This window comes from Eptatretus burgeri, chromosome 6 (assembly GCF_056783735.1).
Source record: "Eptatretus burgeri isolate ZD-2024b chromosome 6, Ebu_testis_v1, whole genome shotgun sequence".
Taxonomy (NCBI): Eukaryota; Metazoa; Chordata; class Myxini; order Myxiniformes; family Myxinidae; genus Eptatretus; species Eptatretus burgeri.
The window spans coordinates 53,207,744-53,224,342 of NC_140966.1; the positions used below are offsets into that span (position 1 = coordinate 53,207,744).

Genomic DNA, 16,599 nt, shown 5'->3' on the forward strand with positions numbered 1-16,599 from the left:
TGCCTGATCCATGAGAACATATCGGGCCAAATACATTTTTGAAATATCATGCTATACAGTACGATATCATTTTTGGCCCTATCTCTCAATGGTGAAGAATCTTAAAAAAATTAAGTAATTCTCGTATCCAGATCCGGATTCAGATCTTCACCGAAATCGAATCAATTCGTCCTTGCCACACTTCCAACGTGTCCACCAAGTTTTGTCTGAACCCGTCTACAACTTCTTGAGATATCGTGCTATATATCAGTTTCACCCTATCTCTCAATGGTAAAGAATCACTTTAAAAATTCAAATAGCCGGATCCGCATCTGGATCTTCATCAAAATCTAATCAGTTCGTCCTTGTCACAGAGCCAACCTCTCCACCAAATTTCATCCAAATCCGTCAACAACTTTTTGAGATATCCTGCACACAAACAAACACACAACCAAGAAGACGTCATGCAGAGCACGATACTTGCAAAATCCATAAAACAAATTTGACCTCAAAAATAATTGGTGGTTGAATTCAATGACCAAATATGCAACTCCTATTCAAATTTCAAGTGGATCAGATGAAAATTGTCAATTTTAGAAATTTGGCCTATGTTCACCTTTTGGCTTATGTTGACCTTTTGGCTTATGTTGACCTTTTGTTCAAAGTTGATCTCAAAAATAATTCGCTTGTTGAATTAATTGAACTGAAATATAAATCATCTTCAAATTTCAAGTAAATCGGATGAGAATTGAGGATTTCAGAAATCTCACCTCAGTGCTGTGGCCTGTGTTGACCTTTTGGTCGATGTTGACCTCAAAAATAATTGGTTCATTGAATTAAGTGTCCTGAAGTAGACATCCTCTTCAAATTTCAAGTCAATCGGAAGAAAATTGTGGATTTTAGAAATACCACCTAAGCTGTTGATCTTTGGCCTATGTTGACCTTTTGACATTTGACCTCAAAAAGAGCAGGCTTCTTCGTTATGACAAACTCTACCATGTGGTGACGTTTTGTGAAGATTCGTTTAAAATTGTGACCTGTAGGTGACAGACAGACAAACAGACAGAATAACAAAATCGACTGACCAATATACGTACTTGAAAAATCTTCGATTTTGCAAGTAACAAACAGACAGAGAGGGGTGAAAACATCACCTCCTTCACCTTCGGTGACGGAGGAAAAAAGGAAAACTACAAAAAGAAATATCAGAATATATACTTACTATATCTGGTGTTAGCCTAGTGGTTAGGGTGGCTAGCTTGGGATCTTAAGGTCCTGTGTTTGAGCCTCGTTGGCTGCTGAATTAACACCAGGTGGCGTTGACTCAGCCTGTCATTCTTTCGAGGTAGCAGTGTACTGGCATAGAGGCACAGCATCAACAGTATAGTCGTGCCCCAACAAAATGATAGCCACCCAGCTGCCATACAGAAGGAGAATAAGAAGAAGATATACTCTGACAAATGGGATAATGACAGAAGAGCAGGAAGATTAAAAAAAGAGCATCACAGAACAGGGATTGACAAGGAAGGCTCATGGAAATGGCTAAGAAGAGGTGAAATTAGTTGGGATGGAGAACAAGTAATTATAAATGCTCAAGACCAAGGATACTACACCAATGCCTTTATAATGACAGGATTTAATTAAGCAATGACAGGATTGAGCCAATTGGACAAATGTGTCAGCAAACTGAGTACCAGCTTGCTGGAATGATTGAGCCATTGGAGTATCCTGTTTTGGAGTGACGACCCATCCAGGATTGTGCCCAATCGCCCAGGAGACTGCTTTGGCAGCACCAAGGCTCTGCACAGAGTATGGTCCTGATGGATGGATGGACAAGTGGAAGTTTTGTGTGGTTGAACCAGAAAGTACCAGTCACACCCTTTTTGGATGTAAAAAAAACTCATGTCAGAACAGCTGCATACAGAAAGACATGACAGCGTCTGCAGAGTAATCCACTGGTACATCTGTAAACATTTCAACATCCCAGTCCCAGAACAATCTTGGAAATACAAACCAAATGCAATCCTTGAAAATGAACATATTATGCTCAGGTGTGACAAGATGATCCCATCAAGTGTGGACATTGCAAACCAAGCATTGTGTACTGACATGGTGCTCAAACACAAAAAGGAAAAGTCTGCATTGTTGATCGAGGTTTCAGTTCCCAATGACTTTGGACTAACTGCTACTGAAATCAGGAAAATGACCAAATACCAGGGTCTGAAAAATGAGGTCAAGAGGACTTGGAAATTTAAGATGAAATAATACGAGTGATAGTCGGAGCGACAGGATGATAAAGAAAACCCTGACTGAGTATTTAAAAATAATTCCAGGGAATATCACTCCAAACGAGCTACAAGTGGAAGCTGTCAGAGGTTCAGTGAAGATTCTGAAAAGAGCCCTTGGAACGATGCTCTGAGAACGAAGTTTCACAGTGTGGTTCATGAATCACGATCCTTTACCAAAAAGGAGGTGGAGATTTTGAGTTCTGGGAGAACTTCCTCACACCTCCTGAAACCCACAAATGGATACAACAACCAACGGGGAGTGATACAGAAATGAATACATGTACCACATGCAAACATTTCACAAACCTCGTCCATTTGTAGAAGATAAGCACAGTGATTAACGTAGTTTTGTGTATAGGCTTAAAAATCAGTTTTCCCCATCGTTGATTTTGGTTAAATTTATTTTGCAGTCTCAGGTCACCCATATGAAGAGCATTTCACAAAAAACATGGTTATTCTACACAATATCTGGGTTCAGCCATTTTGAGGACAATTTTTGTGCGACCGTTTCTTTGGTTGAGGGGAGGATGGTGTATTCACCAAGCTGTTTCCTATTTCATTTCTGACTCATAATTATCACAACAGGTTATGTCATCAGGGAAGAACATTTATGGACCGTGAGCCGAAGGCTGTTTTCTTACTTAAATTTTGAGTTCGTCTTGGGCGTATCTCAGACCATGCTAAATATGTTGAATATGTGTATCTAAAGCAAAAACGACATGTATTTCAGTCTGAAAAATTGAGTGTTTATGAGAACTGGCCCAAAACATAGCAATGCAGAAAAAGTAGTTGCTAAGAACCTGTTTTCCCCTAGCAACGGTGAAATAACACTCTTTTTGTTGAATTTGAACCATGACCCGTGCAAGGAAAGGTGAAATAAGGAATTACTGTGGACTTTTCATAGTCGTACATTAAAAGTCATACATGAAAGGGTACTTTCCATATCCGTTGCTAAGGAAGAAATCTACCCGAGCAACCAATGTATTCATGAGCATTTTATTTGCGTTTCAGTGGAATACTGTATTTGCATTTGATTATCAACCATAATGCCCTAATTTGTCCATTAAACTGTAAATAGACCCGATGGCAAGAGAGGGATAGAGAGTGGGAGGTGAAGAGGGAGGGCAAATCCCCAAATATGCATGTTTCCATCAATCTGTAGAATCTGTAAAAAATCTCAAACGTCTCATGTTAACATCAGAATGAAAAGATATATTCCTTGCAATACATATACATGTCAACCGATCCAGGTTTAAGTACATGTGTAAGTCAACATCTGCAAACAAAACTAAAATAATTGTCTGTTAAAATTATACATGTACATGTACGACATGTATACATTTCTGTGATGTTTTTATCAATGTACTTGCATCCATCAGATGCCCACAAGCATCAACACATTACAAAAGATGTTCCACGACCTACATACAAGCAACCCTTCCATGCCCAAAGCTAGTGTGAAACAGAATATCATCGAAAAATCATCATCATCAGCATCATCATCAGAATGAAGGGTATCTGTTTCCTCGGGGCCAGAAATCTCGAGCAAAGCCACAACATTCTCACACCCTACGCATGAACAAATGTCATTGCAAGGTAATTTGTTGAGAAGACAAGAGCATCTCCCTTGAACATCCTGTAACTCGCGCAATTTCAATATTTCCAACGAGCATTTTTGGCAATTTCAGCTTCTCTGCTTCCAGTAGATTTCCACTGATGAAAACTTGTCGCAAATTTCATCCAGATCACATCAGAAAAAAATAATTATCTTTCCTTTGGCCCCTTCCACGACATGAATGCTGCAGGCCATCGACAGACGCCCGTGATTGGCTGTTTTAAAGGATCTCTTTTCATCAAACAGCCAATTACGGGGTCTCTTATTTATTAGAGACCCCATGATTGGCTGTTTTTATGATTCTAACAAAGACATCAGTTGCGATTGGTCAACTAAGTATTACATCATCACTCTTGATTCCATTGGGACATGTGATTTTCGAGTTAAAAATTCTGCAAAACACTCAATCTTTGTGAAAATGAACATCAGTATTTGTGATATATCAAGATCAAGAAAGAAAAAAACAACATTAAAAAAAAAGAAAGTAAAAACATAGAGTGATAAAATCTCAAAAAACAAACAACCAAACAAGGTAGGAATGACACCACATTACAATACCACAATACGACACCACAATCCTCATGGATTAGCATCATGACATCTTGTGACATATTAATTTTGTTGTCGGATTGTGGTGAAACAACGTCAAAAGATATTGTGATGCTAAACCATAAGAGGATGAACGGAGTAAGCACAATGACATCTCCCTTATTTGTCAGAGAACAAAAGGCTCTCCAAATCATTTCATTTTAAGGATGTTAATGATGCCTAAAATTTTCGATTTGCTATTTTCCACTCAAGTCTTACAATGATGCGATTTCAGGCCGATTTTTTGACTTGAAACAGAGAATCAGCAGGTACTCAATCATAATCTAAGTTTGGAAGCAAACGGGATTTATTTTCACCATACCCGAAAAAGTGGACTTGCTGGGAGCTCACAATCCTTCCAATTCAATCAAAAGGAATTCAGAATCAAACAAAAGAACAAATACTGCATTTGAGTCATCAGAAGGAACCCGAATAAGCAAAGAGTAAAGGTGAAGTCATCAGGAGAAACCTGGATAGGATTCACATTTCAGCCGCTGCTCCTCTATCCTCAAACCTATCCAGGTGCAGCCAAGTGAGCCTTACAAGTTAATTTATTTTTGGAAAAATTAACTTCTCCTTGAGATGACTTGTGAGTTTAATTGGTACTTTGGAGGAAGAGAGTTGTGCTTATCAGTTATTATCAGTAATGTCTGGATAATATATATATATATATATATATATATATATATATATATATATATATATATATATATATATATATATATATATATATATATATATATATATATATATATATATATATATATATATATATATATATATATATGTATATGTATATATATATATATATATATATATATACCGGGTGTAGTGGCGTGCGCCTGTAATCCGGCTACTCGGAGGCTTGGGTTGGAGGATCGCTTGAGGACGGGAGCTTCCTTAGGGGAAGGAGGAGTGATCTAATGTCCATTAAAAAAAGAATGTTGATCGTGATATAAAATGCAAAAATAAGTTGTCATCATTATTAAAATTAAAATTTGTTTATAATTTGCTTACATACTTCATTGAATCAGATACTGTATTGTACATCAAGGTAAATCACTTCAAAACTGTTTGCTTTGGAAATGGATCTGTACAATGAGTTTATTCTTCATTCTTCGTTCTCATAATGAACATCACCTACTTCTGTGAATGATCTTTCCTCATATTGTCTGTACATTTTTCATTGAGTTTCATCTTATTCTTGTTTCTCTTTTGGACCTCCCCACCCCCAGCAATGCTTCACAAGCCAATACAACAAAGCTGAATAAAACAACGAGCACTGGAGCATCACTCAGCTGGCTATGCACAATGGACAGTGACATCACAACCTCCGCAACAACCAAATATACAAATGGCTCCACTGACTCCAACTCACAAAAAAACTCCTCACATTGCATTGGCCTTGCTCCCACCCATGACCTTGACCGCACACTCCGTATTGTCCTCTACCTCCTGATCTTCATCACCAGTATTGTTGGCAATACGATCATCTTGATAGTTCTGGGTTGTAACCGCCATCTTCGCACAGTCACAAACACGTTTCTGCTTTCACTGGCAGTCAGCGACCTTCTCCTTGCCCTCTTCTGCATGCCCTTCAACCTCATCCCAAGCCTCCTCAAGGACTTCATATTTGGCTGGTTTATCTGTCGAAGTGCCGCTTACCTCATGGGTATGGTGAGGTGTTGACATACCACATTTTACATCCACCTATAATAATACATGTCACTGTGTGTCAGTGTATCAGTCGATCAGTCAGTGTGTTTGTCTCCTCCAGAACTCCAAAACCATGAAACCTAGCAGCCCCAAACTTTGCGTGCATATTAAGGGAACTCCAAGGGAGTGCATGAGTGAAAATTGGATGTTTGGATTAATTTAAACACCCCTTTTTGAAGATAATTAACGGCCTTATTTAATTATCCTTTCTCAAGGCTCATCCTTGGTCACCTCGCCGTCCCTTGCTGGGGTATTAATTCACCATTTTTTGGCCTGCTCAACAATGCCTTGACTTGGAACAGGCCGCACAGTTTCTTAATGATGAAGTTTTTATCTTGCCAAAACGAAGTTTTTGCAAGATATGTTAGTCAGCTTGTATGTTTTTTTTTTTTTTTTTTTTGTCTGTAATCACGTATAAAAAATTCTGCAGAGCACAGTTGTCATCGGAAATTTTTGTAACTTCGCATATCAGAGGCCTATAGAGGTCCCTTTCAGTGCACAAAATTTTGAAGGTCAAGGTCAAAGGTCAAGGTCACTTTGGCGCAAATCAGGGGAGTCGACGAAACCCTTATTTTTTGAGTAATTTTGATCGGATCGTCTTCAAACTTCATGGGAATATAGTTCATGGTCTGGTGCTCAGCTGATTAATTTTTGGTGGCGATTGGCCTTGACCTTCATATGTTTTTTTTTTTTTTTTGGTCTGTAATCACGTATAAATCACTCTGCAGAGCACAGTTGTCATTGGAAATTTTTGTAACTTCGCATATCAGAGGCCTATAGAGGTCCCTTTCAGCGCATAAAATTTTGAAGGTCAAGGTCAAAGGTCAAGGTCACTTTGTCGCAAATCAGGGGAGTCGACGAAACCCTTATTTTTTGAGTAATTTTGATCGGATCGTCTTCAAGCTTCATGGGAATATAGTTCATGGTCTGGCGCTCAGCTGATTAATTTTTGGTGGCGATTGGCCTTGACCTTCATGGTTAGCGCCTCAGGTCAAACATATTTGACCCCAAGGTCAAATTTTCAAGTTTTAGGAACCATATCGTGTAGTACCTCAAATTGAACACCTCGATGAGTGCTTTCTAGATATGTCAAGCTTGAGACATTATGACGTCATTTGGTGACGTTATGAGGCAAAAGCATATTTTTCATGGTTACTCTGTAGAACGATTCTCATCGGAATCTCTCGTCGGCAGATATTCCTCAAGGAGTCGCTCCTGGTGGATAGCAGCTCTGTTCACCTCAGTGTGACCTTAAAGAAGTCACACCTGGTCACCTTTTGGCAAGATATGGGTCACCCTGCGGGTGACATTGTTTTTTTTGTTTTTTTTTTCCAATTCCCTCACTCCATATCATCGAATGCTTGATCATCATACCGACGAATCACCGGATACATTGCAATGCTTATAAACACCCTGAGATTCCAGCATTTGTGGCTTTATTTCATTTCAGCATTTGCCATAACATCCAGAATTTCTTCATTTCAGCTGAATCTCTCAATGGTAATGAATCACTTCAAAAATTATTTAAAAAACTCTCGTATCTGGAACTGGATTCAGATCTCCACAAAATCAAATCACCTCGTCCTAGTGACACACCCAACCTGTCCAGAAAGTTACGTCCGAATCCGCCCATTACTTTTGGAGATATCGTGCTATTTATCATTTTTGGCCCCATTTCTCAACGGTGAACAATCACTTTAATTGTGGGAGGAGGGTGGGGGGGGGGGTGATATGCACAATGGACAGGACCATTCCAAAAGCAATACATATCCAAACCATCCCCCAAATCATCTGAAACAAGTATTAAAACAATTTAATAACATAAATGTATTTAATCTATACAAAAATAACAAAATATATGAAACATTAAACATTTTATTATTTAAAAAAAATGATATTTGCATCCATATTTCCACATATGTGGTAATCGACCCAAAAGCCAGGAATGAGGGGGGGGATGGAATGTACCATAAGCCAAGTTTAATCGCATAGATGGATTTAATCGATACCAAAATAACAAAGTATATATATATATATATATATATATATATATATATATATATATATATATATATATATATATCACATTAAGCATTTTATTATTTTGAAAAATTGCAGAAACAGAAAGAAAAAATATATAAAAAAAAGTAAAAACATAGAGGAATGAAATCTCAAAAAAAACAACCAAACAAGGTAGGTATGACACCACATTGCGATGACACTATACGACACCACAATCCTCTAATGGATTACCATTACGACATATTTTGATGTTCCATCACAATCCCATTAAAAAAGTAAAATGTTAAAAGATGTCGTGATGGTAATCCATTAGAGGATTGTGGTGTCGTATTGTGTCATCATAATGTGGTCATACCTACCTTTTTTGATTGCGTTTTTTTTGAGATTTCATCACTCTGTTTTTACATTTTTTTTAATGTTTTTTTCTTTTATGCATGTATGTATGTATGTATGTATGTATGTATATATATATATATATATATATATATATATATATATATATATATATATATATATATATGAACCCCAACCAAATCAGCATTTATATTCCGCCATTCCACTGCAAGTAGCAACACGGTTTGAGGCATCCGAACGTCTTTTTTCATTTTCAACAAATTTTTGTGTTTTAAGTTGTCATGAATCATATTGGATTGGATTCACAACTGCATTTTCTAACACTGAATTTATTGCTCATTCTAAGGGGAATTGTGGAGGTTTTTGTTGTATTCAAACAGCAAACCAGTTGGGGGCTTTTAAAATGAAAAATAATACATATTTAGGGATGTTTCCTGTGGTGTACATGGCTACTTATATCGACATTGGCATGTATAAATGGTGTGTTGGATTGTTGTTAGGCAATAATCTCAACCATGTTTCTTTACTTTTTCACATTGTGAGTGATCAGTAAATCTGGTAAAAAGTATTTCAAAGTTTTTTTTTTTTAATGTATGTATCCATCCATCCATCGGGACCATACTCTGTGCAGAGGGTCAGTGCTGCCAAAGCACTCTCCTGGGCTATTGGGCACAATCCTGGATGGGTCGCCACTCCAACCCAGGATACTTGAATGGCTCGATCTGATTTTGCCGACCTCAGAAGGATGATGGGCTGAGCAAACCCCACCTGGTATTAATTAAACAGCCAAACAGGATTTGAACTCAGGACCCTTGGATCCCAAGCCTGCTACCCTCACCATTATGATGTATGTCAGTATGTATGTTGGTGTGTATGTCTGTCTGTATGTATGTATGTTCGTATGTATGTATGTATGTTTGTTGGTATGTATGTATGTATGTATGTTGGTGTTTATGTCTGTCTGTATGAATGTATGTTGGTATGTATGTGTGTCTGTATGTATGTATGTTGGTGTGTATTGGGTGGTCGCTAGACTACCGTTATGCTCAGGTTTTCTGTCTGTCTGTATGTATGAAATGGACAGCTCTGGAGGCCAGAGCAGTCAACCGATTTTGATGAAACTTGACGTGTGCGTTCATACCAGGATATAGTTGTATGCTTTTGAGCACCGTTGCTATGGACACCAACGTTGCGTAGAAACGGGACTTTGAAATTTTTGAAAAATCCGAAACAAAAAAGAAAATCGGAAATTAAAAATCGTCTTCCACGCTTTTATGTGCACGATAATCAACCTCTTTGTCAAAAATTTTCAGCCTGATCCGTCAAAAACTGTATGACTAGTGTGCATTTATATAGCGACCACCCATGTTGCCTACCGGCTTGTGTATGTGTGTATGTATGTATGTTGGTATGTATGTCTGTAACTCTATGTATGTATGTCTGTATATATATATATATATATATATATATATATATATATATATATATATATATATATATATATATATATATATATATATGTATATGTATATAGATGTGTATATATAGATGTGTACATATATATATATATATATATATATATATATATATATATATATATATATGTATGTATATATATATATATATGTATATATATATATGTATATATATATATATATGTATATTTATATATGTATATATATATATGTATATATATATATGTATATTTATATAAATATATATATATATGTGTATATATATGTGTATATATATGTATATTTATATATATATATATATATGTATATATATGTATATATATATATATATATATATATATATATATATATATATATATATAGTGTTATGGTTGTGGAAATTCGCAAACCACCATTCAGGTCCCGTAGGTGAGATATCTCTGCAAGTACATGTGTAGTTAGCCCAAACCCGTTGTATAGAGGGAATTTATGTGATCCATCCGGGCTGTGACGCTTTGAGTTAGCCATTTTTTCTGTTCTAGCTTTCATTTCAAACAAACATCAACTTCCGGTTCCGGTTTTGAGCGGCAAGAGGTCTCCTTCGGGGCTCCCTGCTGACATTCTCAAAGTTAAGTTCCGGTTGTTATTTGTCCCGTTTTAACTGTTTAATTTTCTCACCTACATGTTAATGTGTGTTCCTAGTTCGGTTTTGTTTCAAAAATCGTGCTATTTTGTGAGTATTTATGTCGACGTTCTTACTTGGTGTTTGAGGCCTAGTCCTAGGTTTGAGGCCTACCGGTTCCACTCGGTGTTCGATCGTTTTTTTTGTTTGTTTGTTTGTTTTTTCTCCCCATTACCTTCAATTTCTATCCTCCCCATTACCTTCAATTTTCATCCTCCCCACTTTCCAAACATCCCCCATTCTCCCAACTAATCTCTTTCTTATCTCAAAAAAAAAAAATATATATATATATATATATATATATATATATTGTTGTGGTTACCAGATTCGCAAACCACCATTCAGGTCCCTTAGGTGAGGTATCTCGGTAAGTGCATGTGTAGTTAGGCCCAAACCCGTTGTCTAGTGGGAATACATGTCATTTATACGTGCTGCGACTCTTCAGGATAGCCGTTTTTCTTTTACTATCTTTATTTTGGACCAATCGCCACCATCACAACCACAACAACAACCACCAACCACAACGCCGCTTCACCACAACCGCCATGACCTTTACCGTCGCAACTCGCCACCATCGCATCACCGTCATCTCGCGCCACTCATGGGCACCGATGCTGGACTCGTGTAGGGCGCACGTTGAACAGCGTGTACAAAATCACGGATTTTCTGCTTCAAAAACGGATCCAAAACGACACACGCCCACTTTTTGCCGTCCAATCGGTGAGCGAGGGGCGAATTGGCCCCGCCCCCAGGGCGATCGATATATGCAAATTTGTGGATCAAAAAGCCTTCACGCCCACTTTTTCTCGGGCCAATGGGGAGCGAGTTGAAAGGTCAAAGGGAGGGGGTCAAAGGCGAAGTTACGGGGGGATAAAAGGACGGTGTTCGTCAGTCAAAGGAGTCGTAAAAGTCGGAACGAGGAAGAAGGGAGTCGCAAAGGAGTCAGAAGAGAGTCAGCAGAACGGGAACGAGAAAGAGTCAGCAGAACGGAGGCGAAGGAGTCGGAACGAGGCGAAGGAGTCGGAACAGAGAGTCAAGACTTCGCGGGCGGTGGAGCTGCTCGTCGTGTGCGTTGAAGTCGGAACGGAGGGGACGAGCTGTGGAGAGGCGGCGACACCGGACGAGGGGGTGCTCGCGTCGTGCAAGGAGCTGCGCGCCCGAGGGAGGCCGGCAGCGCGACCTGGCCGAGGTGGAGACGCTCGTCGCACATAATAAAGATCCTCTATACCCCGAGCATCAGCAACCCCCTCCTGTTTCCCCCCGCGCTGAGATAGTGCGACCAAGGGGGCCCCTTTCCCACCCCCTGCCAGGCACTGTCCACGAGGCCCGCGGGTTGCGGGGCCATCGCCGCTCCGCGTCTCATCACCAGACGGGTAGGCCCGACCAGGTCTCGGCCCCAGGCCTACCTCATTCTTGAGGGTATTTCTTTTCCTTGGTTTTGGGTATGTGTTGTCGGCGCCGTCTGTGAAGTAGAATTGTATAAGTGTTGCCGTGTGCTCGGTAGTCGGAATTAGCTCTGCACTGTGTTTTCACTTTTATGTTTGCTTTTTGTGTAAATGGAATTGTGTTTTCTTTTTTGTGTGCATTTGGTGGAATTGTATTTGTGTGCTTTCCGTTCGTCGCGAATAAATGTGCTTTATTGTTGAACTGTCTCCCGCTTCGCTTCGTCATTTCCCCCATTGAGCCCTCATCTTGCTTCACGTGAAGGGTTGGTAGTGGGCTGAGTACGCCCGATAATTAATCGAACCGTCGAGGTCGACGATAACACCGCTCGGTTATCCCGATAGTACGGAACGGGTCGCTTAAGTGGCCCATGTCCGAAGTCGACCTGCGGCGAGGTGCGATCGCCCGGTCTACCCTCCGCGTGGGTACTTAGGTAGTTCGAATTTGGCGAGCAACCCTATCCCACGCGGGGGCTGATTGGCTCGATCGCGGTGAGACCGAAAGGTCCACCCGTGACTGGTTCCCGGCGTTAGTCCGAGAGGGTCACGACTGGATTGTCCGTCCGGTGGGCGACGTGCCGCGATTCGAGTTACGTGGCCGTCGCACGCCGGCGGGCGCGAAAACCGTTACACTGGTGTCAGGTCGTGCGATATAAACTCATCGCCCTCCTCGCGGCACTGGTATTGGAGAGCGGGACAACAGGCTCTCCTGTCTCCAGCGAAATTCACGGGGAATCGGTCCAGGGGTGAGAGAAGCGACCCCGATTCCCTCCAAATTACGAGCGAGCAAATTAACCCTTCGCGAGAAGCAAGATGGCGTCTCAAGGCGAGCGGGAGCCGGGGGTATTAGAAATGTATATGTGTAATAATGTAGAGTCCATGGTCCAGGATGGAATCCCCGAGCAGGAAATGTTGATTGTGCAGGAACACGGACTCGCCCAACTGAACCCAGAACCTGAGGTGGTGCGGCAGCGGCCGCAGTGTATGACACCTCCCCTCCCCCTCTCCACCAAAACCCTTCCCCGACCCCTGCCGAAACGGCTCACCCAAGCGCACCCGACATGACCCAGCTATTCACCATGCTGGCAAAAATGTATGCGGAAACGACAGCAAAGATGAATGCGAAAATGATCGAAAAAATGGATGCAAACACAAACGAAATGAACAAGCAAATGAATGAAGTGAAAACGACGATGGATGCGAATACACAGCAAATGAGGGAAGAAATGAAAGAGCTGCGGGGTGAGACGCAGAACATGGGCCGATGCCTGCAGGCGGGCATGAAGGCCGTGACCAGGGAGCTGGGAATGGCGACTCCACGTGTGGGAGCAAACGAGCTGGGTGGGGGTGCAACGGCTGACAGGCCCGCGGTGGAGGCGGGTGAAAAAATAATTCGTGGAACGTGTTGGGCGAGGGTCGTGACGATGACCGAAAGGGAAAAATTAAATGGGGAGACCAAAACGTGTGAGATGAGACACGAGGTGACGACAACAGAAATAATAGTTGAGACAAGGGAGGTAAAGGGTGAAGAGTTGGCAGTGACGGTAGCCGGGAAGGGAACGACAGAGGAGAGACTGCACGGTGAGGACGGGGTAAGTGACGCACACACACACACGGAGGTAGTGGAGGATAATGGGGGTGAGCTCGCGGAGCGTGTAGGGACCCGGTGTGAGCAGCTGGATGGCCTCCTCCAGGAACGAGGGGAGGGAGTATGCCCCCTTGAGGCGAGTCACGACCAGGTGAGTTCGGTCGTGCTTTGCGAGGTTGAGGGGACGAGTGCTGTGGACGGGTGCACGGAGAGCTTGGGGGGTGTGGAGGCCCCGGAGACCCTTGTGGGGACACAAATCCCCAGTGTGGTTGTCCCTGTGTGTGTGGTGCAAGGTGTGAGTGCGGCACCGTGTGTGGAAGCGACCCCGTGTGTGAGTGGTGTGGTGGCGATGGTGCCGGAGTGCGTGCTTCCCAGCACGCCATGTGTGGATGAGGCACCGCGGGTTAGTGCCCCCGCGTGTGTGGATGAGGCACCGTGTGTGAGTGTCGCCATGTGTGTGAAGGAGGTACCGCGGGTGAGTGCCCCCGCGTGTATGAGTGAGGCACGGTGTGTGGATGAGGCACAGCGGTTGAGTGCCCTCGCGTGCGTGGGTGAGGCACCGCGGGTGAGTGCCCCCGCGCGAGTGAATGGAGCACCACGTGTGAGTAGTATGGTTTGTGTGAGTAGTGAGGCACGCGTGAGTGAACGGCCGTGTGCAAGGTCGCTGTGTGCCAGGGAGACCGTGTGTGTGAGAGAGCGGTATGAGAGGGAGATGTCGGTTGGCATGCGGGAGCACGCAGCCGCGTCTCCCCGTGTGAATGTGATGGTGTGGACTGGGTGCGTCGTAACACGCAGGTATGCGTGTGTGGAATGGAGACGGAGACGGCGACAGAGGAGAGAAAGCCGAGTAGCGGCTGTAGTTGTTTCGAGGACCGTGCCGGGTTCACCCAGCAGTGAGCACGCGGTTCGTGCTGTGCAACGCACGAGACCACCACGTGCTCGCTTGCGAGAGTGAAGTCCCGGTCCGGAAACGCACGCGGTGGATTTGCCGATCCCGCGGACGGACAAAGTTAGGCAGGTAAATGGATTTGGACCGGACGGGTTCTCCACGCGATCGTGTGTGTTAAGCTCCAACGGGCAAAGCACATGTGTTCGCGTGGGAAACCCCTCGAAACGTGGGGCTTGTGTTTTTTTTTATGCGCACGGTGACGTCATGGCTGCACGTGTGGTTGGAATCCGGCAGGAGGGGTATCTCTGCCGGATGGTCCCGTCCAAGGAGGGACGAGGAACGTGCAGCTGCATGACGTCACGGGCAGTTGCAAGGTGCAAAGAGCGCGAGTTGCCGCGCAGGTGCTGCGCATGGAAAAAAAAAAAAAAAAAGCAAGCCTCACTTTCGGGTGCAAAGGATTCCTGGGCAAGGGGTGAAAGACCCCCTTACCTGGGCACAGGATGGAAACTAGTTAGGGGGAAGGGTTAGCTTAGCTAGACCGACTTCATGGGGCAGGGGTAAGTCCTCATGGAGTCCGTGGAATGGATTAGTTAGAGGGATTGTAGCCAGATTTAGGTTGGGAAATAAAATGAGTTAGGAGACAGTGACAAACTTGTGGATGTGTAGTGGGGACGTAGTTTAGCTACGTAGTGTTAAAAGGAACGTGCTGTAGTTTAAGGGACGACGTGGGAGCACGAGTTAGTTAGGGGAGGTAGTTAGAAGGATGGCAGAGTTCAGCGGTGAGTGTGTTGAAGAGTTGGTGAGTTGTGAGGTGAGCTCTTGGTGAGTGAGTGAGGCCAGCGGGTCTGTGTGTGTGGAGTGAATGGGGAATGCATGGTGCGATGAGTGATTGGGGGGAGGAGTGACTCCCACCCAAGGGACCCCGGGGTCAGAGTAAAGTGAGTTAGCTGGGTTAGTCAAATTGAAAAATGGAGGTCGTTTGGTTGTTGGTGGGAAAGTAGGCTCGAGACCCATTTGGAGGGGTGCAGGAGCCCTGTTGACGGGCTTGGGAGCGTGGCTGCGAAAGGTGAGTATCGCTGAGTGGGTACCCCGGGCACCAGGCTAGTCGGCCGCGGTAGGCCATGGGCCCATGGGGGGCCGGGATAGAGTAGTGGGCACGGGTGCGCCTGCTTGGTGTGGGGGCCCGGGGCGCCATTAGCCGCGTGGGCAGTGTTGTGGGCACGGGTGACCCTCGGAAAGGGGCCCGGGAGGCCGGCCTGCCACGTGTGCGTTTCAGGGGAGGTGCCATGGGGGGCACTCCCCGGTGTTAGGGAGCTGGTAGGCTCGGAGGCAGTGTAGTGCCCGGGGGTGCCATAGCGGGAGATTCGGCAGAGGGTCGTGCCTGCCAAAGGGAGCCACGTGTCCCAGCCAGGAGACCGTATGAGGGCACGGAGAGAAAATTGGGGGGCGAGGCCCGAAATTGTAAGGACACCAACACAGGCGACGGGAATCTGGGTTGTTAGAACCAATAGTTTAAGCGAGAGGCGCTTGTTGAAAGCCCCGGGGTAGTTTAACAGTTAAATGGTTAGGATAGATTAGGAGATGTACCCCTCTGCACCATCCATCCCCTCGCTGTCGTTGTGGGCCGCTGGACCCACTTGGTGTTAAGATCGCCGAACTCTGGGGAGGCCATTCTGAGGCTTCGTTGGGCCTCGACACAGGACGTTAGCTCTCCCTTGTTCCCCTCCGGGAAGGGAACGTAGGGGTTGGGAGTAGGCTAGGTGACAGGATAGGTTAGCCGAACAAGGACGATAAAGGGGGTTAGCCGTTAGGGGACGATTTATAGTGGGGGAGTAAAAATAAAAACAACAAAAAAATAAGTTGGGGCTAAATTGGGGTTTGACAAATTAAGGGAGTGGGTATGTACAGTGACAGGCAAAGGCGATAGGTTGGGAGGGAGACAGGTAGGTAGGTCCGAGCCCGCCTTCCAAGTGGCCAGCACC

The 16,599-nt window shown here is 43.6% G+C and overlaps 1 protein-coding gene across 1 annotated transcript in view; it reads left to right on the forward strand.

Annotated features, from left to right (window-relative positions):
- The window catches only part of LOC147024792 (cholecystokinin receptor type A-like), a 102,933-nt gene that overhangs the window by 42,511 nt on the left and 43,823 nt on the right, over positions 1-16,599 (forward strand). The window contains exon 3 of the mRNA XM_085887050.1: positions 5,706-6,142. Within this exon, the coding sequence (XP_085743176.1) occupies positions 5,706-6,142 (437 nt within the window). The remainder of the gene's footprint in view (positions 1-5,705; positions 6,143-16,599) is intronic.